This window comes from Rhinoraja longicauda, chromosome 10 (genome assembly GCF_053455715.1).
Source record: "Rhinoraja longicauda isolate Sanriku21f chromosome 10, sRhiLon1.1, whole genome shotgun sequence".
In the NCBI taxonomy this organism is placed as follows: domain Eukaryota; kingdom Metazoa; phylum Chordata; class Chondrichthyes; order Rajiformes; family Arhynchobatidae; genus Rhinoraja; species Rhinoraja longicauda.
Genome location: NC_135962.1, coordinates 43658353 through 43683682, shown reverse-complemented (window position 1 = coordinate 43683682; position 25330 = coordinate 43658353). Strand labels below are relative to the sequence as shown.

General features: G+C 41.4%; 1 protein-coding gene across 2 annotated transcripts in view; it reads left to right on the top strand.

The window, feature by feature from the left end:
- Window positions 1-25330, top strand: part of kcnh5b (potassium voltage-gated channel, subfamily H (eag-related), member 5b) — a 237713-nt gene that overhangs the window by 38180 nt on the left and 174203 nt on the right. For both annotated transcript variants that reach the window (XM_078407202.1, XM_078407201.1), the window contains exons 2-3: window positions 2944-3067; window positions 18438-18544. In XM_078407202.1, coding sequence (XP_078263328.1) covers window positions 2944-3067; window positions 18438-18544 — 231 coding nt within the window. The remainder of the gene's footprint in view (window positions 1-2943; window positions 3068-18437; window positions 18545-25330) is intronic.

The following is a 25330-nucleotide window of genomic DNA, read 5'->3' as shown; positions in this document are numbered from 1 at the left end:
TGGAAAGAGGTAAAATCTCTTTACAAAGTAGATATTAAGTCGTTGGAACTTTCTGCTCCATAAAGGTGTAGGTGCTTTGACTAATTATGGAGGAGGTTATGGTTGAAGTCTGGGCTATGAAGAGTGTAGGAGGATATGGGCATCAGGTGGCTATGGGGACAAGGTAAAGATAGCTGACATCTGATAGAACAGTGGAGATGCTTGAGGGGCCACAAGGTGTACTTCTGCTTCTGTTCTTGATGCATGGATGGCAGGAAAGACCATTACCGGGCAGGACTCCAAGAAGTTAAGAAGTATGACAACAAGAATTAGAAAGGTAAAGTCCATGTAATTATATCATAAAGGATTTTAACAAATCCGTACATTACAAAGGAATTTGGGTTGGGAATGGGTTACTAAGAAATGAATTAGATAAAATGACAGACAAATTTATGAGACAAATTACTAAGGGGCCATTACGTCAGGAGAAGAGGTTGGAGGTTATGTTACCAAATTTGAAGTTAACAGCTGAGAAATAAAAAATAAAATATAAAATTCGAAGAGGATAAAAGTACTGTCCAGATGGATTGCATCCATGTTGTAAATGATTCTATGGAAGAAATACTGTAATAGAGATTTTACTACTAAATAATTCCATAATAATACTAGTGCCAGCAGACACATCGTTACATAATGTTCTTATTTGAAAAGGGAGATTGAACATGTCTGGTTAACTAATATCGGGTGTAGGAAAAATATTATTAATGGAGAAAATAGTAAAAACAATGAATATTGAAAAAGCAATATTTTGCTTGACCAACATGACGTGGTAGATTTAATTCATTGATATTTTCAAAAGGCCTGCCAAGGGTGGTACGTAATTAATGGACCAGTGTCGGGGGCAAGATGCAAAATGGAGAGTTACCTGGTTTCAGAATGAAATCAGAGAGTGAAGTCATATAGCATGGGAAAAGGCCCTTTGGCTCACCAAATCCACAGTGACCACAGTGACCACAAATCACCTACTCCTACTCCTACACTACTCCTACTCCTACACTACTCCTACATATATTTATATTATTCTTCCCATAGTCTCATAATTCACCCAAGATTCTACCACTTGCCGAGGAATAATTAACTGACCAACCAGCATGTCTTTAGAATGTGGGAGGAAACTGGAGCATTCAGGGGAAACCTCTGTGGTCACAGAAATAGTGTGCAAACTCCATATAGACAGCTCTGGAGGTCGGGATTGAACTCAGGTTGCTGAAAATGTGAGGCAGCAACTCTACTAGTTGTGTCACTGTGTTACCCATTGGAGTAAAATTCAGAGTGGCTGAGGTAGAAAGTGAAATTCCATTTATGGAGTCAACTGTTTTTATTAAGATTTATCGCAATGATTTAGAATCTGAAAACAAGAATAGCATTTCCGAATTTGTGCATGATGTCAAATTGGAAAGGGCTGGTGAGTAGCCGATGCTGAGGAAGGCTGCAACAAGTTAAAAGCTAACTTGAGTTAGCCAAGTGAATCGGTACATAATTAGTAAATGGGTCCCAGCAGAGAGAGGATGACACTTTGACAAGAAATGGTTACAAAGGATGAAAAGGGATCTCAGAGAACAAGTACACAAGTCACTGAAGGATGCAACTTTGGAAACAAAGATGCAAAATAGTAAATCAAGCATTGGGTTTGCTTTTAGAGGAATCAGTTTAAAAAATAGAGAAATTATGCTAATGTATCAAATCCTGATGAGACAATATTTGGAGACTGCATTGAATTTTTGGTGACTTATGGTAAAAAAATAATCTGAAAGTGAACATTACACAAATTGACGTCCAATTTTCTGACATTTCAAAACAGTCCATTAAATAAATTCATCAGCTGTAAAGCCCTTTGGGACATCCTAAGGCTGTTAAACACATTTATTACAATGTGAGTGCATACTACATGAACCACTGTCAGTTTTACTGCTGTTAGTGATTCACAAACAATGGAAAAACAGCTAAAATAGCAACAATGATTCAAAAAAACATTTCATTTTCTTCAGATCAATCTGGTTCATTGTTATTACCAAATGATCTGACGATTAGAGGTTACAAATAAAGCTCATTCTTGAGTTCTTGAGCAGATTGCTGTGAATCAGGACTAGCTCACATACTGTTTCTTTAGGTAGACACAAAATGCACAGCATTTGTAGAAAAAAACAGGCAGCATCTTTGGAGAGAAGGAATGGATGTCGTTTCGGGTCGAAACATCACCCATTCCTTCTCTCCAGAAATGCTGCATTTTGTGTCTACCTTTGATTTAAGCCAGCACCTGCAGTTCTTTCCTACTGTTTTTTTAGATTGGATCTGGGTTTGTAGGCTATATTTTGCTCACTAAAAAAGAGTACCCGATGCAATTGTGTAACAGTAAATTGTTACAGTAACCATATCCATTCTGATGGGCACAAAGTGCTATTCAGACCTTTTCAGTCGGACAAAGGGTCCACACCCGAAACAACACGCATCCTCTTTCTCCAGAGACACTACCTGATCGGCGAGTTACTCAAGCACTTTCTGTCTATCTTCGGGATATACCAGCATCTGCAGTTCTTTTCTACACATATCCATTCTGATGTTGGCTGATTACTGATAATGGGGAAGGTGCACATGAAAAAAAAATACTATGGCTAGTTCAGCAAAATATTTATTGCCACTTTTGCCTCCAGATTACATATCATAATAAATATTTTTTGGACCTTGCTAATTTAACCAGGTTATCAGGACTGACAAAAATCATGGTCAAATTATGCAAACCCAGCGATGCTGCAGAAAATGTAAATATTTTACATATGTTTATGTTAATTATTGAATACTTATATATAAATTTACAATAACTCTTAAATATTGTCATCGAATATACTGAGGAATGGCTGAACACACTGCCCTATTTTAACTGTGATTCTTTGCTTATTTTCATAGAAACAAGCTTTTTACTTGGAAATGCTCAGATTGTAGACTGGCCGGTAGTCTACAATAATGATGGATTTTGCAAGCTGTCAGGATATCATCGGGCTGAAGTAATGCAGAAAAGCAGCACCTGCAGGTAAACCAAACGCTTTATTCTTACTGTGCTGTGATTGCACAGCAATTTTCATTTTCACAGAAAAAGCAGAACTCTGGCAGGATAAATCACCTAAGCCACTAAGGACAGATTTATGGCCCATTTAGGATAACTAGAAGTTGAAGCTTGCCTGCACTATTCCTGTTGGGCTTTCACCTATTGGAATCTAAATTTCACAGTAGTGGCAATGTCACTCTGGAGGATATTAAATGATGTTTCCAGAATTTAGTTTCTTGTGAAGTTGTGATCTCTGAAAGTGTGAGGAACACACACACTATATTACCTGACATAACATATCCGTGACTTGCACTGTTTTTATTTTGTTAAACCATCTTTCCATGAAATGTTGTTGACTCATAAATCATAGACATTTGGCCTCTGAACAAAATGAAATGTTTAGGAGATTAAGGGTAGTTTCAATGTCTTTGAGAATTTATTTAAAGAATATCCAATACATTGGATACATTAGATCAGAGGCACCAGCCATTGTCTTTAGGTAACATAAGAGATGGGTGTAATATTCTGTTTTCTGAGAGGACCATATAGTATAAGACTTGAAACTCGGAGGAATATCTGTTGTAGCATTAATAATAGAGGGGTTCATCGTTAATTCCCTCTTTGGACCTGATCAAGAATCTTTGCCCAATTAATAGACCAGATCACCAGACCTGAAGTTAGCCAGCCACTTACAATAATTTGTGGTTCAAAGAAAATCATGGTGTACGTCACTGCTTTGTTGACGTTTGGTAGAATATTTCTGGAACTCTCTGCCCGAGGGGTTGGTAGAGACTGAGAATCTTCCATATTTAAGTCAAACTCCTGACTGACTTCAACAGTCTGACCCCATGGTGCACTCTGGGTCATTTGGCAGTCACTGGCACACAAGGGAGGACAAATGGCTGGTCCTCTTGTGTGCTGTTGATTCAGTGGGTGAAAGATGCTCCTTGCTCTACCCAAAATTTGTTGGTCTTCCAACACAGCGAGATGCCCTTCAGAAAATGTTGCCAACCGGCCCATTCCAGACGGTGGGAGTACGTGCTGAGGAATGCACTGAAGCTTGGCAAAGCCAATGTCAAGGCTCTGTGGGGGGAGGGGGAGGGTCTAGGGTCCTTTCATTGCTGGACATTGAGGGGCAGAGTCTGGTGGGGACACCCCTCAAATAAGGGAAGTGATATGACCCCAGGAGGCTAGGGTGCTTTGTGTAAAGATAGGTGCTAACACTACTGAGCATGACACTATTTAATGTATAGACACTGCAAATGTAGGAAGAGATTTGGCCCAGTTTTTTGTTTTGTATATATTTTATTCTGAATAAAGTTTACTTTAGGGAAGAAAAAAATTAAAACTGCATCCATTACTTTTGGGAAGGTTTGAACATGTCTTGCCAAACTCACTCCCATTCTCATCACCCAAAATGGTTCCATCATCCCCCAACACCCATCGTCCCTTTTATCGGCCACTCCCAGCCTAACATCCTCAATCCACCTTGCTATCCCTCTCGCCATCTCCCAACTCCCATTCCATTACCCCACCCAGGGCCGTCTTAACGCATGGGCCTGATGGGCACTTGCCCGGGGGCCCACGAGCATAGGGGCCCCATGCTGATCTGTGTATGTTAAGTGACTTGCAATAAATAAATACTACTTTAAAAATGTAGATTCAATAAGTGCTTTTTTCGCAACATTTTCAGTCACTAAGTGCTTCTCACAGCGATCTGTAAGTGCTTTTCGCAACAATGTAGCACCCTAAGTCCATCGCTAAGTGCTTTTCGGTAAGTGCTTTTCGCCGGCACGACAGGGGGCGGGCTGGTAGGGAAAGGGGGTTGGGGGAGAGTAACGGTAGGGGCCCCAGTACACTGCTTTGCCCGGGGACCCATAATGCTGTAAAAACGGCCCTGACCCCACCTTCCTCTTCCCCGAGTCTCAGACTGATCCAATGATCCCATCCTTCTCGAAGGATCCACTCAGTCAGAGGTTTCTTACCATTTAGTAACTGCTGGACTGAGGAGCTGACCCAAGTCCCCAGGAAAATGTTTCTTATATATTTTCATGGAACACAGCGAGCTAGGTTTTTGTTTATCTTGACAGACCCTCCATCATAAAATATAAGAACTAGAATTCTGTTGAATCTGTGCTGAGGCTCTTATAGTACCATTTTTAGTTGCAATGTGCATTTATTGATTTTACTTGTGTGGGCTTCTAAAAATAAAATGACCAATATAAAATTAATGATTGGTAGCAGCATGGCATTTCTGCAGGTGTCGATGTTTTAAAAAGAACAGGTAAAGTAAACTGGATAAAAAGGAAGAAAGCAAAAACTATTTGCAATGAATTGTATTCTTAGTGTAGTGTAATGTAAACTTGGCTTAATTACTGCATTAACATTCATTGCTTCATCTGAAACAATTCAAACATGTAGCAATAATTATGCCCTGGATTTTTTTGTTTCCTGTGTGAGGATGTAAATAGCCTGGGTTTTGCTTTGGGCGAAGCATAGAATTTACTTTCCTCATATGACTCAGTAACTGTGATTAAACAACACTGCTCTAATGATTTCAGAGCAAGATAATGGAGTTACAGACCTACAGGGAATGTGATGAGTTAAAAATATATATTATTGGTCCCTAAATTATGAAGATACTCTAGACGTGTTATTGAGCATGAAATAAGCAAGTGGATTTTGCCCAGTCGTAGAGTTGTATTGCATAGAAACTGGTTCTTCCGTCTGCGCATCTATGCTCATCAACCCTGGCTGTCTATACCAATCCCACTTGTCCTCATTAATGAATTCCACATGGATATAGGCTTTTTTCATACCTGCCCTGACGTCTCTGAAATGTTGTTGCTTTCCCTGCCTCCACCACCTCCTCTCGCAGATCATTCCAGATACCAGCTACTCATTGTGTGAAAAATGTATCCCTCAGATCTCTTTTATACCTCTTCACTCTTACCTTAAACCTACTACGCCTAGTTTTTAGAGGCACCCCTGCCATGAGAAGCAGACTGGCTATCTACCATATCTATGCCTCTCATAATTTTATATATCTCTATCATGTTGTTTCTTAGATTTCTTTGCTCCAGGGAAAACCATGCCCAACTTATTTAATTAATTTTAATAACTCAAGCCCTTCACTCTAACTAACATCCTTGTGAATCCTTTCTGTACCCTCTTTAATTTAACATTTTTCCTTCTCACATCTTTGGTGCAATGCAACAACCAGAATTCCAACCTTTAATCCAAGTGCAGCCAAACAATGATTTGTACAACTGTAGCATGATATCCCAATTCTTCTATTCAGTGTCTCGGCCAATTAAGGTATCCATGCCTTGTGCCACCTCAACACCCCCTGCAATGCCAATTTCAGGGAATTATGTGCATTTACTCCAAGGTCTCCCTGTTCAATAACACTCGCCAGGTGCCTGCCATTCTCTGTGTATGGCCTGGCCTAGTTTAACTTCCAAAATGCATCACTTTGCACATGTCTGATTTAAATTCTATCTACCATACCCATGCCCCTCTTTTCCAGTTGACCTGTGTCCTATTGTCACCTTAGACGTCCTTCATTACTATCAACTATACTATCAATTTTGTTGTCCTCTGCAAACTTACTAATCATGCTGCCTACATTCTCATTCAATTGTGGAATACTGTGCAATGTGGAATTCATCGCCACAGACGGCTGTGGAGGCCAAGACATTGGGTATTTTTAAAGCGGACTTTGAAAGGTTCTTGTTTAATAAGGGCATCAATTGTTACGGGGAGAAAGCAGGGGAATGAAAAATTGAGAGGGAAAAATAGATCAGCTATGATGAAATGGCCGAGTAGATTCGATGGGCCTAATGGCCTAATTTTGCTCCAATGTCTTATTAGCTTATGGGCATTCAAATCATTAATATATATGACAAATAACGAAGGACCCAACACTGATTCCTGTTGTATGCTGTTGGTCACAGCCCTCAAATCTGCAAAAGATGGGTGGTGGGAATGGTGGGAACATTTTGGGTGGTGGGTATGGGAGTGAGTTTGGCAAGTCCTGTTCAAACCAAAAATAATGGATGCAATTTTTTTTTTCCTAAAAGTAAACTTTATTCAGCATAAAATATATACAAAACAAAAATTGTGCCAAATCTCTTCCTACATTTGCAGCGTCTATACATTAAATAGTGTCATACTCAGTAGTGTTCACACCTATCTTTACACAAAGCACCCTAGCCTCCTGGGGTCATATCACTTCCCTTTTTTGAAGGGTGTCCCCACCAGACTTTACCCCTCAATGTCCAGCAGTGGAAGGACCCTAGACTGTAGTCCTCCCCCCACAGAGCCTTGACATTGGCTTTGCCAAGCTTCAGTGCATTCCTCAGCACGTACTCCCACCGTCTGGAATGGGCTGTTTGGCAACATTTCCTATAGGGCATCTCGCTGTGTTGGGAGACCAACAGGTTTCGGGTAGACCAAGGAGCGTCCTTCACCCACTGAATCAACTGCACACAAGAGGACCAGTCACTAACCACCCACTGCCTCCGACCACCAACCCAGTTTGTGTATCCAATTTGATAGCCCATCCTGGATCCTACGTGTTCTAACCTTACAGACCAATGTGCCTTGCGGGACCTTGCCACAGGGCTTGCGGAAGTCCATCGAGACAATGTCCATTACCCTACCATCGTTAATCATCTTAATCATATCTTCAAATAAAACACCATTAGTACGGGTGTCAGGGTTTATAGGCAGAAGGCAGGAGAATGGGGTTGAGAGGGAAAAATAGATCAGCCATGATTGAATTGCGGAGTAGACTTGATGGGCCGAATGGTCTAATTCTGCTCCTGTAACTTATGAATTTATGAACAATCTTATTTGTGACACAAGATTTCCCATGCACAAAGCCAGAATATTAAACGGAAGAAATATGTAGGAAGGAAATGCAGATAAATGTTTACACCAAAGATAGACACAAAAAGCAGAAGTAACTCAGTTGTCAGGCCACATCTCTGGAGAAAAGGATAGGGTGACGTTTCGGGTTGAGACCCTTTTTCAGACTGAAGAAGGGTCCCGACCTGAAATGTCACCTGTTCTTTTTATCTGGAGATGCTGCCTGACCAGCTGAGTTACTCCAGCGTTTTGTGTCTATAAATGGAAGAAATGCTTGTCTACATCGTCTATATCTTTTATGAGATTTCTAGCATTTCATTATCCTTGCAACCATTACTTCAACAACCTTTGAATTTCAACATGTGAATTGAAATCTTGGACATGATTCATCTGATGAATTGGCTCCATCCCAGGAGCAGGCTGCCAAAGCTGGAAGTCCATCACAGTAGACTTCTACAGTACAAAGAATAAGCACAATGCTTCTCACAGTACTACCCTCAGGTTGCAACTAGAATAGGCATGGAACATTGAAGAAAGAAGTGCACATTTAGACAGAGGGGAAGCATTGGATCAGTAAAAAGTAAATTGGATTTGTCACCTCTGGGATTTGGTTGTATTAAAGGGAATTGGACACACACTGTGATCTATTATTTGGGGTTAGAATCATGAGAAAAAAAGCTCATTTACCTTGGCTAATTTATTCACGACTACTGGCATGATCTTGCAGGGCAAAGGTCTTATATATTTTTTGCACATGGAACATGGGGAATACTTGTAAGGGCAGCATTTATTGTCTGGCATCATCAATTTTGGTGTCAGCTGTAAATTTACTAGTTATGCTACCCACTTTCTCATCCAAAACATTAAGAAATATTACAGATTGGACCAAGTGGACCCGTTGGGCTCAAACCTCTCCATTGGTGCAGCACCCTCTCCCCCCCCTCCCCCTCCCTCCTCCCCTCTCCCTTCCCACCCTCCCCTCCCCTCTCCCTTCCCCCCTCTCCCCTTCCCCTCCCCCCTTCCCCTCCCCCCACTCCATCCCCCTCAACCCCCCTTCCTCCATCCCTCCCTCCCTCCCTCCCCCCTCCCTCCCTCCTTAGGAGATAGATTAAGTTTAAAATGTGAATAACTTAAAAAATATAACACCGATTTCAATGAAATCTTCCAATAGCACCAAAGGGACGACGGTGAGTAAGGTGGGCCTAAAATTGTCACAATATCGTGTACCGTTTTGGCTGTAGTTCAGGAACAAACAAACAAACAAACAAACGAGTTTTAGTGCATAGATAACAGAGGACCCAGCACTGATCCCTATGGCACACTGGTGGTCATAGACCTCCATCGACAAAACAACCCTCCACAACCACCCATCTTCTTCTTGCGTATGGTGTGCACAGCTAAAGTTGTAGGTCAAGGGTAGACATCCAGGGACAGGGCAGCATCAGTTGCTGGGTGGATGGCCTTGATGCCACCAAGGAAAAGCCTCAGTGAGCAGTCATTCACGATGTGTGGGAGGGATGGTCTGGTCTGGATATCCGCAGTTGTAAGCAGGGCTGTCTGTCATCCCCCACTTGTGCAGGTGATGGGCTGTTCTTGCATGAAGGGTGCAGATCCTGTTCAGGGTTAGCCATTACTTACGATGGAGGTCAAATCCCAGTGGTTTCACTGTGGGGTCTGTGATGACCTCTCCGTTGTTGGTGTTGGCATCTCTACAGGCTCTGCGCCACTCAGTCTTGGGGTCAAAGTTTTCCAGGGATTTGGCTGAAGACCAGAAGGGTTTGCGGGACTTCAGGCACATGTTGGGCAGATTGTTCAAGTCAGCATGGATGGGAAGGTCAGGGTTAGTCATTCGGCCCTTCGAGCCAACACCGTCATTCAATATGATCATGGCTGATCTTCCAAAATCAGTAGCCCGTTCCTGCTTTTTCCCCATATCCCATGATTCCGTTAGCCCTAAGAGCTATATTTAACTCCCTCTCAAAAACATCCAGTGAATTGGCCTCCACTGCCTTCTGTGGCAGAGAATTCTACAAATTCACAACTCTCTGGGTGAAAAGGTTTTCCTCATCTCAGTCCTAAATGTCCTACCCCTTATTCTTAAATTGTGACCCCTGGTTCTGGACTCCCCCAACATCGGGAACATTTTTCCTGCATCTAGTCTTTTGTTTTATGACTGTTGGCAGACCAATTTCCCTCCTGGGATAAATAATGTTCTCCCGTATCATATTGTATCATATCGTAAGGTTCACTCCTTGATTTGCAGACATAGTAAAGCTGTTGGTGAGAAGATAGACCTGTGATGGGATCTTTAATCATCTTTGCCTGGTGGAACTAACATGAAGGGGACAGTTAAATGTCGCATCCACTTACATTCCCCTTCCCACTCACCACCATCTTAACCTATTGAGGCACCATGTGGAAGTTGACGGAATTCTAATAAATTTGCACTTGGAACAAAAATGCTGGCATTAGTTTTTAGTGATCATCTGTTCAGATGCACATGGATTAATGAATGAACACATCACTGTATTCTCTGCCTTGTAGAGTTGTAGTATCGCACAAAATGTATGGAAGACATTCGGCCCATCTTGATTGAACTCCATTTTGAAATCATTAGTTCACCCAGCTCCTTTCCTGTCATACTACAGTTTTTTTCTGTTACATAGAAACATCGAAACATAGGTGCAGGAGTAGCCCTTCGAGCCAGCACCGCCATTCAATATGATCATGGCTGATCATCAAAAATCAGTACGCCATTCATGTTTTTCCCCATATCCTTTGATTCCTTTAGCCCTAAATCTAACTCTTGAAAACATCCAATGAATTGGCCCCCACTGCCTTTTGCGGCAGAGAATTCCACAGATTCACAACTCTCTGGGTGGAGGTTTTTCCTCATCTCAGTCCTAAATGGCCTACCCCTTACCCCTTATGTTTGTACAGACTAAATGCTCGAAGGATTCTCCTTACAGAGGGGGAATCCAGAACCAGGGATTGCACGGGGTAAACAGTTTCGGACTGAGATGAGGGGACCTTACTTCAACTAAAGAATGTGAAACTGTGAAAGTTGAGGCCAAATTACTAAATATATTCAAATAGTTAGAAATATTTCTCATTGCTAAAGGTATCAAGAGTTAGAGGGATGAAGCAGGAAGTGGATGCAAAATTTGGATGATCAACCATGATTATATTGAATGACAGAGCAGGCTTGAAGGATCAGTGACCTATTCTATCCAAACATCAATATGTCTATGGATGTGAAGAGGCACCATCCAGCAAATCCCAGCTACTGTATATATAGAAGATGCTAAGCGCACGCATCATTGAACAGCATCTTTGGAGTGAAGGTGACAGGATAAATGTTTTAATTATAAAAGCCCTTGCAGGATGATTTTTCATTGTTCAGAATTTTCAATTTTATTTCATCATTCCAATATCTGGGATACTTTACTCAATATCACCAGAAAACCATATTGACCTGCAGAATTGCTCAGGGTATAAATTAATTTCCTGCAATAACTAAGCAGGTTATGTTGCATTTCACAGAGCCATATAGCCTGTAAGCAGGCCCTTCAGCCCAGCTTGTCCATGCCGCACAAGCAAACCCATCTTCCCTTGTTCCATTTGCTTGTATTTGGCCCGCATACCTCTAAACCTTTCCTGTCCAAGTGCCCTTTAAAAGCTGTTATAGTATCTGGCTCAACGACCTCCTTTGGCAGCTTATTCCATATACTCACCACCTTTCAAGTGAAAAAATTGCCCCTCAGGTTCATATTACATCTCGTGCCTCTCACTTTAAACCTGTGTCCATTGATTTTTGATTACCCTACCTTGGGCAAACGATTTGCAGTCACCCTGTTTATTCACTTCTATGAGATCACCCCTCCTTTGCTCCAAGGAATAAAGTCCTGCTCACTCTCCCCCTTGTAACTCAGCCCCTCAACTCTGGCAACGTCCTCGTGAATCTTCTCTGCACTCTTTCCAGCTTAATGGCATCCTTCTTGTATAGGGGTGACCCAAGCTGAACACAGTATTACAAATGAGGCTTCACCAACATCGTGGACAACTGCCCGTGGCCTTAGGCTCGGGCCGCGTCGATGCCGACATCGGGAGCTCCGGCAGCGGCAGCGTGTTCGCCCGCCCCGGATCGCGGGGCTTGGGTCGGCCCGCCGCGGATATTTCACCGTCCGGCGCGGCCTGAAATAGGCCACGGAATTTTCTCTGCTCGGCGGGGGCTTCAATGTCAGGAGCCCCGACCGCCCCGACTTGCAGCGGGGCTTGGGTCGGCCCGTTGCGGACATTTCACCGTCCGGCGCAGCCTGGAACATGGCAACGACAACAGCCTGACCGCAGGAGAAGACGGCAGGGGAAGAGAAAAAGACATTCTGGCCTTCCATCACAGTGAGGAGGGGACTGGAGGAGACTCACTGTGATGGATGTTTCTTTTTGGGGGGTTTTGTGTTGGTTGGGGTTGTGTAATTTGCTTATTTTATTGCTCTTATTGTTGGACTGTGGGTGACGAAATTTCGTCCAAAAAACTTGTTTTTTGGATGACAAATAAAGATATCTTGAATCTTGAATCTTGAACTTCAATACTCAATATTTTGACAGATATTGCGCATTCTGCAAATACACCAGAGGACAATGTTTTACCCAAAATATGAAGTAATTTATACATTCAATGAGTGGAAGGTCTTTTTATATAAAGAAAGCTTCCAGAATTCATCTGAAGAGCAGGACATTTTATCATAGTCAGTGAATTAACATAGCACATACTGTATTATTGAGCTCAGAAAATAGAAACTGTGGATGCGTATGATCTCAGATCACCACCAGTCAGAAGAACAGACATTTAAGTCGGTGATTTCAAAACTACAATCAAATGTATATATCCAGAGGCAGATTTGGTTGAAGTTATGCTGATAAAATAGGTAGACTTAGTGATGGCATAGACTCTCAGATTGATTTCCAAGAATAAGGTAGTAAAAGCCAAGACGAAAACAACAAACCAAACTCACAGCATCCCTCAATGCCATGCCATTTTATCACAACGAAGGAAGAGGGTTGTGGTCGCATGAAAACATTGCTCCGCTCCAAGTTGGGCACCATCCCCACTTGGAAATCTAGTGCCATTTCTTTATTGTCTAAGTCCTTCAACTTCCTATCCTGCAGAAACCTTTTTCCGGAAAGGAAGGTTGAAGAAGGTAGTCACCACCACCTTCTCAATGGCAATTAGGGATGGGTGACGACTGCTGGTCTTGCCTATTACAACCACATCCTAAAGGGGATTACATTTTCAAATATAAGACAGTCAGAGATTAGTAACCTGCTATTTCTTAACTAGCATGGAGGGTGTTCAGTATGTGCAGTGGGTGGCACAGAGGTGTAGAGGTAGAGCTACTGCCTTACAGTGCCAGCGACCCAGGTTTGATCCTGATTAAGGGTGCTTATCTGTACGGTGTTTGTACCTTCTCCCCTTGACCTGCGTGGGTTTTCTCCAAGATCTTCGGTTTCCTCCTACACTCCAAAGAGGTGCAGGTGTGTAGATTAATTGGCTTGGTATAAATGTAAAAAAAGTAAAAATTGTCCCAATGTGTGTAGGGTAGTATTAATGTTCATGGATTGCTGATTGGTGTGGACTTGGAGGGCCAAAGGGCCTGTTTCCGTGGTGTATTTCTCAACTAAACTAAACCAAACTAAACTAAAATATACTTATATGCGTTGATACAAATTGTATTATAACCATGAATAAAATTGTGCAAGGCTAGTTTTAAAAAAAATTGAATAATATTACTTGCAATTCAGAAAGAACCTCGATCTGCAAGTTCCTTTCCACATGATACACTATCCTGACTCAGACATATAATATTTATTCACAAAATGCTGGAGTAACTCAGCAGGTCAGGCACTCAAGAAGGGTCTCGACCGGGAAACGTCACCCATTCCTTCTCTCCTGAGATGCTGCCTAACCTGTTGAGTTACTCCAGCATTTTGTGAATAAATACCTTCGATTTGTACCAGCATCTGCAGTTATTTTCTTACAGACATATAGTATTGTTCCTTCATCATCACCTGGTCTAACTATTAGAACCTCCTACCCGACAGCACTGCGGGAATATCTTCATCACATACACTGCAATGATTCAGTGCCTGACTACTTTTTCAAGACCAATTAAAAATAGGCAATAATTGATGCCCCTTCCCACATTCCACAAACAAATAAACAAATAGAGTAAAGGTCTCTACTTACCAAAGATGACACAAATGCTGGTGTAACTCAGCGAGACAGGTAGCATCTCTGGAGCGAAGGAATGGGTGACGTTTCGGGTCGAGACCCTTCTTCAGACGAAAAAGGGTCTCGACCCAAAACGTCACCCATTCCTTCTCTCCAGAGATGCAGCTTGTCTCGCTGAGTTACTCCAGCATTTTGTGTCTATCTTTGGTTTAAACCAGCATCTGCAGTTCCTTCCTGCACATCCCTACTTACCAACAATGCTGAAACCTTAAGTAATATACTAGACTAAGTGGACCCGCTGGGCCCAAACCTCTCCTGCATTGGCGCAGTACACTCTTCTCTCCCCCTCCCCTCTCCCTCCTCCCTCCTTCTCCCCCTCCCTCCCTCCCCCTCTCCGCCCCCTGCCCCCTCCTTCCCCTCCCCCCATTCCGTCCCCCTCATTCCACCCCCCTTAGTCCACCCCCCTTATTCCACCCCCCTTATTCCACCCCCCTTATTCCACCTGCCTTAACCCTCCTTATCCTCCCTCCTCCCCCCCTCCCCATCCCCTTCCCTCCCCCTCCCCCTCTCCTCCTCTGCCCCTGCTTCCCCCTTCCCTACACTCCCCCCTCCCTCCCCCTCCCCCTCCCCTCTCCTCCCCTGCCCCCTCCTTCCCCCTCCCCTACCCCTCTCCCTCCCTCCCCTTCTCCCCCCTCCCCCCAACCCCCCTTATCCCTCCTCCCCCCTCCCTCCCCCTCCCTCCACCCCCTCCCTCCCTCCCTCCCCCCTCCCCAGGAGATAGATTTAAACTGTAAAATGTGAATAACTTTAAAAATATAACACCAATTTCAATGAAACTTCTTCCATTTGCACCAAAGGGACGACGGTGAGTAAGGTGGGCCTAAAACTGTTGTGCTATCGTGGACCGTTTTGGCTGTAGTTCAGGAACAAACAAACAAATGACGAGAGTTTTAGTATATAGATGTAAAACTAATTACATTCACAGAGGTAATGCCAACGTTATATTGAACATTATTTCCTTTGTGAAACTGGTAGATTACATCTAGAGCTGATGTCTTATTTTCATATTGGTTTAGTAAGACCTTATGATAATGGGTAATAAATTAAAATGAGTTAATCAGGTTTATTCTTCACCAGCATTTCTTTCACTTCCATTTCCTACGAAAGGATTGTTAGTAGGAAAATGTACAAATATTTACTCAGAAATGACAGCATGATTGATGAGTATAATACATTAATGCAGTTTTAATATGTTTTCAGCTAGTAAAACCTGTGCATTGAAATTATGAAGCTATTGTATTTGTCATTAACATTAAAAGTTTAAATACCAGACAAAATGTTCTTGATGGTCAATAGCAATTTCATGGTTTCAAAACCTGAATACTAATGTTATGTATGAATGCTTATCAGTTCAATCAATCACTAGAAATAAGAAAATGTAATTACAAATTATTAAAGTAGGTAATTTTCTATATTATAGAAGCTTTTTTATAATTGCACAGGATATTGGAAGATAGATATATTTTATGTTTGCAGTAGCATTGAACATTTTTTTTTTCTCTTTTGTCAAATGGAGTGGTGCTCTTTTCATATCTTGAATCTGATTATGATTTTCATTGTTTTCTTGATTGCTGCCCACTTAGGTTTTATAGCTTCAAGTCATTAATTCTGATTTATGCGGTTAATGATTTTGCTCGGTCTCTTGGACTATGCATTGCACCTATTTCTTTATAACTTTATGATCCAATTATTGGATTTGCATAAACCCAGAAACATTCTAAAGCACCTTTCTATTGATGAATAATACAGATTTTGCTTGAGTTGTCTGAAGTGTTATTGTACTGAATGATCGTAATTGCAGGCTTATGTTGCTAATGGTCTGTATAATGCAATCAATCGGCATTTTTATCTGCATGAGCATAAGCTGTTTTCTTTATCATATTTTGTAAATATGTTATCTAATGCCAAATTGAAAGGAAATGAGGTGTGAAATCCCATATAAATTGTTCCACTCATTGGCAGAATTAAAATATGAAACATTAAGTAAATGCCATTTAATTCAGTAACAGCTTGTCACATCCAATGTTTATTCTCTCCCTGCACTCATTATGCCAAGATATTTGTCTTCTGCAAATGACACCTGTAAATGGAGAGTCAGTTACATTTTATCTCTATTGCCACAATAGAGATTGGTACTGCATGCCCAGATGGATGCTAAACACGTAAAATGATGCTGCCTGAAACCAGATAATGCTGGAAAGACTGGTAGCATATGTAGAAAGAGAAATACAATTAAATGATACATATTGAAAATCCCTCATCAGAAGTTTATTTCAGATATCCGACATCTGCATTTTTAAAAATATTTGTTTTGTTCTGCCACATTGTCTCTTATTAGTACTAAAGCTAGAATAATGAATATTGTGTCATTTACATTCCTACATCTTTTTTTTTCTGAACACTCCAAGTAAATTTTGCTATGTTGTACACACTAAATGCACAATTTATATTGTTTGAATCTTGTTTCTAAAATTCAGTTCTCTTGAAATCAATACACTGAAAATTTATTGTCACTTAACAGAAAACAAAACATGTTTGATTTTTGTTCCTATGTGAAACAATAGGAAAAATACAGATGTTATATGTAAATACAAAATGCATTTAGTTTGATATTTCCTTTGATGTCAATGAATATTTTCCCCTTTTTCACCCAAATTAGGCAAATGTAAGAGCCTGCCTTTATTTAATCAGGGACTGTCGTCTATGCAATCTGGAACTTAATTTTATGAGTAGGTCCTTGTTCACCCCAAAACTATCTATCGTGGCTTCAAAAAAACTTGACTCCATAATGTTAACATGTTCCCAACAATGATGACTGACAACTTGCCTTTATTTATCTGAAGAAGGGTCCCGACCTGAAACGGCAGCTATCCATTTTCTCCAGAGATGTTGTCTGACCTGCTGAGTCACTCCAGCATTTTGTGTCTATCTTTGGTATAAACCAGCATCTGCGATTCCTTTTTATTACAACTTGCCTTTATTGCTGTGCATCAGCCATTCAAGAACTGCTTGTTCAATACTGTAATTGGCAACTAATCAGCTGCCAGCCTGCTCTTCTGTCTTCTGGAGAGACTATAATCGAATGAAGGAAATGCAGGCATAGAAGCACTGCTTTGTAAAATTCATTGGGAACAGGCATTTCTAGTTTCTTCAAGGCTTTATGGTGTTCGTTGTTGTGGCACTACTGCTCAATGCAGCCAAAATTTTGCTACGCTTTAGACTTTAGAGATACAGCATGGAAAAGGGCACTTTAGCCCACCGAGTCTGCGCCGACCAGCGATCATCCTGTGCACTAGCACTATCCTACACACTCGGAACAATTTACAATTTTACCGACGCCAATTAACCTACAAACTTGTACATCAATGGAGTGGTAAAGATGCTTCAGACGCATTACAGCACATTACATAAAACATAGCACAGCACAGGAACAGGCCCTTAAGCTCCCAATATCTATGCCGAACATGAAGATGATGTCACGTTAAACTAATCACCTCAGCCTGCACATGATCCAGATCCCCCCATTCCCTGCATACCCACTTGTTTACCTAAAAGCCTCCTAAATTCCACTATTATATTTGCGTCCACCACCACTATTGGCAATGCATTCTAAGCACCCACCACTTTCTGTGTAAAAACTTGCCCCATACATCTCCTTTAAGCTTTGCCCCTCTCAACTTAAAGCTATGTCCTCTATTCTGTGAACATTTCCACACTGGGGAAAAAGGTTCTGACTCTACCATATCTATGTATCTCATAAGTTTATATAGTGTGTCTCACTTCTTCTAATTGGTAATACTCTCTAATCCTGGCAGCATTTTGCTAAACCTGTTCTGCACCCTCTCCAAAGGCTCCACATCCTTCTTGTAATGGGGCGACCAGAACTGCACACAATACTCCAAATGCAGCCTAACCAATGTCCTATAAAGCTACAACTCTTATGCTCAATTGTTCACCGCTTTTGAATGTGTATTTAAGGTACTGAAGATCTTTTTATAATCTATTAGAAACAAACACATTTATTGTCTCAACAGTGAAATAGAAATTCAGCTGTTCCCAACACTAAACATTAATTTGCTTTAATGGTTTCAATCTAGCATAGATCTAATTAAGAAGAGCATGATGGCAAGGGAAGAAAGAGCAGTTGATTTTCTAATATCATGATTGATTTTTCTTTTTTGTACTGCCCAGTTTCATGTATGGTGACCTAACGGATGAGAAGACCGTAGACAAGGTCAGACAGACATTTGACAACTATGAATCAAATTGCTTTGAAGTTCTTCTGTATCAAAAAAACAGTAAGTAATGATAATAAATCCAATAGGTTCTGATTTTCTTGGAATACATTTTAAATGATAAGATTGAAAGAACTCATAAAGTTATAGCATTAGTTATTGATTCAAATCGTTTTCTAATATGTGAGTTCTTAAATGCTACTGTTGGTACAAGGATCCCTTATATGATGGAGAGTGCAACCATCAATGAATGAGGAAGGCAACTCCATTTCATCAGTGTCTTCAGCACCATTTTCAATGAATACTTACTACTTAAACCTTAGAGTTATTGAGTGATACAGTGTGGAATCAGGCCCTTTGGCCCAACTTGCCCATACCGGCCAACATGTCCCAGCAACACTAGTCTCATCTGCCCGCATTTGGCCCATATCCCTCCAAACCTGTCTAAATCACGTAATCCTTATCTAGTCAATGCCCACTTAAGTCCCTTGCAGATCTATTCTGCCATTCAAGGTTGCTTCTACTCACCTAGTTTTCCTGAAATTTAGATTTGTGAAAGAATCTCAAAGATAGCAAACACTACTCGAGTATAGAGTTTAATCATGTACTGTTGCTCAATCCAAGGATTAGACTCTACAAAAAGGGTTCAGTGATAATCTGAAAGAGATTCCAAAGTCCTAATCATTATGCATTTATAGACAGCATATTTTGACTTTCCAACTGGCAATTTCCAAGCAATATGTGGAATGATACATTTTAATTGGGTTGCATGAATTTAGTAGCGATAATAACTGTTTTGGTTTAGTCTGTTCAATTACTTTTTATGTGGACTACAGAGGGCGAATTAAACTCCTGAGCACACGTTTTTTTGCATAAGATGAGTGAACTTAAAAGTTCACCATGAAGTCCAGAGAGTTCAAATATCTTTGTACAGCACATTACCCTGTTGCATTAGTGCAAGAGTGGTCACCTTCCACCTGAGGCATAAAGAACAGACATGCTGCTGCAGTTATGCCTTATCTTTGGTCTTGTATGAATTAATATGTGTTCTTCAGTAGTATGATCTATCCTTTTCCCCATTCAAAAATGATCATATATGACATGTTAATTGCTGATTGACTTTTTTGATGTTTCTGCAATACTATACGTTACTAGTGCTGGTTGTTATTGGTAAGAAAAGACTTTAGACCAAAGTTTGACAAATAGTGAATGATAATCAGCAGAAAGCAGTTTGTCTTACATGTAAATGAGAGCCATTCTGTTCTACCACAGCATAAATAGGGGAAAGGCTAGGGGGAAGAGAAAGCATAATAGGCTGCTGAGAGATGTACGAGGAGGAGGAGGAAGGGGCGGAGGTGGGAAGCCAGAGGCTGTACTGATGGTTGAATTCTGGGGTATAAAATGAACAATACTGTGGTGTCTTCGAGTTCTTTTTATACTCTACTTTGGAATGTTACATGATTTGTAGTCTAGGGGCATCAAGAAAAACATATTTTTATTGTGGTATTTGACATTCAAGCATGATATGTACAGTGTTGTAATAAAATTTCTTAATGTGGCAGTGACCCCCAACTGCCCTGAAGAAACAATTGGACTCAACAGCTAATATACATGCACCACAAACATATAGCATAAAAAGACCACTAATTTTGGATCCCTATCTACCGTTCTCTATTCCTTCCTGGAAGTGTGCCTATTGTCATGTTGGCATCTTAGTGTCTGGGGCATCAACTTTAAACAATCTTCATGTATCTTGTTCATGTAAATCAGGATCCCAGTGCCGGAACCAGAAAGCTAAAGCAAATTCTAGTTAGAGTCATAGAATCACACAGCACGGGCCCTATGACCCAACTGACCCATGCTGACCAAGATGCCCATTCTGTGATCGTCTCACCTGCCTGTATCACCTACCTGGCCTGAATCCCTCTAACCCTTTCCAACCATGTACCTGTCCAAAAGTCTTTTAAATGCTGTTATGGTACCTGCCTCAACTAATTCCTCTGGCAGTCATATACCCACCACCATCAGTGTGAAAAAGTTACCCCTCAGGTTCTTATTAAATCTTTCACCTCTCACCTTAAACCTATGTCCTCTAGTTTAGTTTAGTTTCCTTTTAGTTTAGTTTAGAAACTGGCCCTTTGGTCCATCAAGTCCGCATCGACTAGCGATCCCTGTACACTAACACCATCCTGCACACCAGGGACAATTTACAATTTTCACCGAAGTCAATTAACCCTGCAAATCTGTACATCTTTGGAGTGTGGGAGTAAATCGGAACACACGGATAAAACCCATGTGGTCATGGGGAGAATGTACAAACCATACAAAGAGCAACCATAGTCAGGATCGATCCCAAGTTACTGGCGCTGTAAAGCCGCAACTCTACTACTGCGCCAGCGTGCCACCTTTATTGATATCCCCTAATCTGGGTAAAAGACACTGTGTATCCACTATCAATTCCCCTCATGATTTTATACTCCGATATAAGATCCCTCCTTCTGCTGCCTTCTGCGCTCCAAGGAATCAAGTCTTAGTCCGCCCAGCCTCTCTTTATAGCTCAGGCCCTCATGTCTTGGCAAAGTCCTTATAAATCTTCTGTACACACTTTACAGCTTACTGACATCTTTCCTATAGAAGGGTGACCAAAACAATGCTCCAATGCACCTCACCAGGTATGGTGCAAAAATGTACAAAAATCTTTAAAAATGGAAGTATCTTGCTTTTGTGAAACTCCACCCTGAGGTATCCGAGACGGGGTGAAAATGACTGAACGCGCACAGGATCACAAGAGACAACTCAAAGGACCTCTATTCGTCCTTGGAGCCAGTTAAAATCATCCATTTAAGTGCATTAAAGTGCCTTGAGCAGCTCACGGCAGGGGCTTACATTTCTCAGTTTAGAGCTACAGATCGAAACCAATCACTACCACCAACCATGCATCTCCGCCCTGCACATGGGCAACTTGAAGTCTGTCAGGTCTCCTTAAGCCAGGATGTCCAATTGGCAGCGGCATGGAGGATTTATTCTAAGAAGGCCTGAGAAGAAGGAGGAAACGATTGATTATCTGACCAACTGCTTGATTTGAGAATGTTCTATTTATTCCGACAAGCACTTTAAATTAAAAGCAACCTGATTATTGCCGTCGATAGTTTCGAGAAGGTTGGAAGGTTAATATCTTTTGTCGTTCCATTTATGATCATAAATCTCCATTCATCCTATTCTGGTTCGATGCTGCCATCTGTTCTTCAGCTACTGAGCCCGGGTCAATGAATTATTTCTCAGCTGTAGAATGGTAGTTGAACCCTCTGTAGAGTTTAATGAGCTAAAGGGTGGATGGGTGGATGGGTGGCGGGGACCAGATCAGTGTTTTAATGGAAAGTGAAAAGTTAGATAAAGTTAGAAATTTTGAGCTTGATTCAGAGTATATTGGTAGGAAGGAGCTGCAGAGGCTGGTTTAAACGGAAGATAGACACAAAATGCTGGAGTAACTCAGCTGGACAGGCGACATCTCTGGATAGAAGGAATGGGTGACGTTTCCGGTCGATCTGAAGAAGGGTCTTGACCCGAAATGTCACACATTCCTTCTCTCCAGAGATGCTGCCTGTCCCGCTGAGTTAATCCAGCATTTTGTGTCTATCGTCAGTGTACATTGGGTTTTTCCGAGTAACAGGCACTGAATTTCTGTGAGCATATTCAAGTCCCATCAGGGTTTCATCAGGAGGAGTAAAGCACACACTGTAAAGCTAGCTGGGCTCATCTAGAAATCTGGCACGGGACCAAGAGTTGATAGGAACTTTCCAATTCATCCTGGCGCTGATATGATTGAAATTAAGTATGCAGCTTTCCAACAACGTGTTTGTCACCTCTTTCTAGCAGTGGTGGGTGGTTTAGTTTGGTTCAGTTTAGAGCTACAGAGCCGAAACAGGCCCTTCGTCCCATCGAGTCTGCGCCCCGCACACCTACACACTAGGATCAATTTACAATTTTATTGAAGCCAATTAACCTACAAACCTTTACGTCTCTGGAATGTGTGAGGAAACCAAAGCAGCCGGAGAAAACTCACGCGGTCACGGAGGGAACGTACAAACTCCATACAAACAGCATCCGTAGTCTGGATCGAACCCAGGTCTCTGGCGCTGTAAGGCAGCAGCTCTCCCGCTGTGCCACCGTACGCACCACTTGCAATCTCAACATGGTGGTAGAGATGCCGTCAATGGAACCTCTCCCTGACTTCATGCACACTGATGCAATAATGGCAGGTGTTCAGGGGCACAGTTTCGCTCTCCTGCTTTGAGGAAAGGCTATTTTTGGGTCCTTATTTTCCATACAGCAATTTTTCCCACTCATCCTGGACTGGCCTTCAATAAACTGGAAGCAGATTACTTGAAAGTAAATGTGGCAGTAACTGTAGTAACTCTGTTCAAAAGTGCAGTGTGACTGCTGAGTTCTGAGCAGAGGATCAGATACCAATTGCCACATCTCCATGAAAGAAAATCGTCTTGTCTGTCAGTAGTAAAGAGAGGAACATAAACATCAAAATGAGATGCCAAATCATCCGAAATAAAATAAACTGGGTCATTTCTTTCCATCCCCCTATAAATATAAATTCTGCACCACTGCCATCAAAGGCAAACTTGCAAAGAACCTGTACTCTATGAAAAGCTGACTTTGGAAAGGCTAAAATGTGTTTTTCAGCTCCAGCAATAACTTCACTTTGGTCACTGCACTGTCATCTCATGTTCCCTAGGTTTTATTCTTGAGTGTCTATCTGCACACAGTGCTGAATTGCCATTGTCTATGGCAGATGGTCAGCTTGCATAAGCAAAGTGATTTGGTTCTGGTTTTCTAGTCTCACAACCACCTCCGTGGTATCAGACTGCCTGACAGCAAGTTGTAGATGAGCAACAACTTTCTCCAATGTACTGCTGGGCAACCTGAATCCATTGATTCCAGCTCTCTTTACAAACTCTGCTTCCTAACTACTAATTCCAATCCTTAACTGCAGTGCCCCTTCCTGGTCACTCACTTGCACTGAAGTAGAATGCACGACATGTAGACACCAGGAACTGCAGATGTTGGTTTACTAAAAAAAAGACACAAAGTGCTAGAGTAGCTTAGCGAGTCAGGCAACATCTCTTGAGAACATGGATAGGCAACATTTCAGGTCAGGACCCTTCTCGTTATCCTACAATATGTTAAACATCAAAACCAACATTCTGTCCTTTGCCAATAATGCCCATTCCATTGCAGCAATGTTTCCCAAGATTCTTTCCTCCACACCATTTTTGTCTCCTAAACTGTAATTTTGTTTCTCATGGAGTTGACTATTAAAATGTCCATTTCTCCTTTGGCATCTTTGGCATTTGCCAACTCTCATCTATCCATAGTGCAGTCACAGCTTTCCTATTCTACACCCATCACGATATATTCCCCAACCTTACTTAATAATTGGTTTTGAACACTTGATTATGCATCTTAATGATATTTTTCTCTTCAGAGTTTGTCTTTTTATTGGTCCTTGAAATTTCAACACATATTTTCTCCACAAACTTCTTCAGCTAATTCCCCTAACACTCTCTGACTTTAGCAATGTATAATATCGGGGTACTGTACAGACTCACCATCACTTTAATGTAAAGATGTACAGAAACGTCAAGCTGCATTTTATTGTTAAGCTGTCTCCTTTGAGCTGTGTGTTGAACCACCATCGTCTCATTTAAATTATTTTAAAAGAGTGGGTAAACCAGTGAAAGGACAAATGCTTTCAGCCATAAGACAAGGACAATTAACATTCTCTTTAGTGTAGTTTAGTTTTATTATTGTCACATGTGTGTTATCCAGTCAGCAAAAAAAACGATACATGATTACAATCAAGCCATCCACAGAGTACAGATGCAGGATAAAGGGGGGTATAATGTTTAGTGCAAAATAAAGTCCAGTAAAGTCCAATAGGTAATTGGGGAAGCTATTTAGGTCATAGGAGAAGCTGGAGTTAAAAGGAAATGCACAAAACGTAGTTAGTAATGCTTTTGTAGACCAGGCTCTGTGGGTGGCATGGTGGAGCAGCTGTAGAGCTACTGCCTTACAGTGCCAGAGACCCGGGTTCGATCCCGACTACTGGTGCTTGTCTGTACACAGTTTGTACGTTCTCCCCGAGACCTGCGTGGGTTTTCTCCAAGATCTTTGGTTTTCTCCCACACTTCAAAGACGTACAGGTTTGTAGGTTAATTGGCTTGATATAAAGGTAAAATTGTCCCTAGTGTGTGTGTAGGGCAGTGTTAATGTGCGGGGATTGCTGGTCGGTGCGGACTCGGTGGGCCAAAGGGCCTGTTTCCGCGGTGTATCTCAAAACTAAACTAAACTAAAGGAAAATTCTGCTGATGAAACACATAAGAATCTTTTAAGGGTACAACTTGAGGAACAGATTGTACAGCAAGACTGTGACTTGTGGGATTGGGGTTTAAATTTCCTCAGATCCCCTTTTAAATAAGGATATTGCACTTGCCTTTTATTAATTCATTGGTACCACAAAATTATCCATAGAATTTAAAAATATTTGCCCTTGTAGTGAGCACATTCTTGAGTTTCTTTAGGATAGATCTCAAGCTTTGTGCTTAGTGCTTCATTCATTGGCCCTCATTAAGGTTTGTGCAGTTTACTCTCATTATAGTTCACTGTGATGATCTTAATAAAGCAGGTTTGTAATGTTATATTCCCTTGAAACCTGGGAACTGTTTAATTTTCTGCTGCATCCGTATTTTCACTAATCATATCCATCTCTGCAGAAGTCAGTGATATTATAGACACAAAATGCTGCAGCAACTCATTTTGTGTCTAACTTTGGTATAA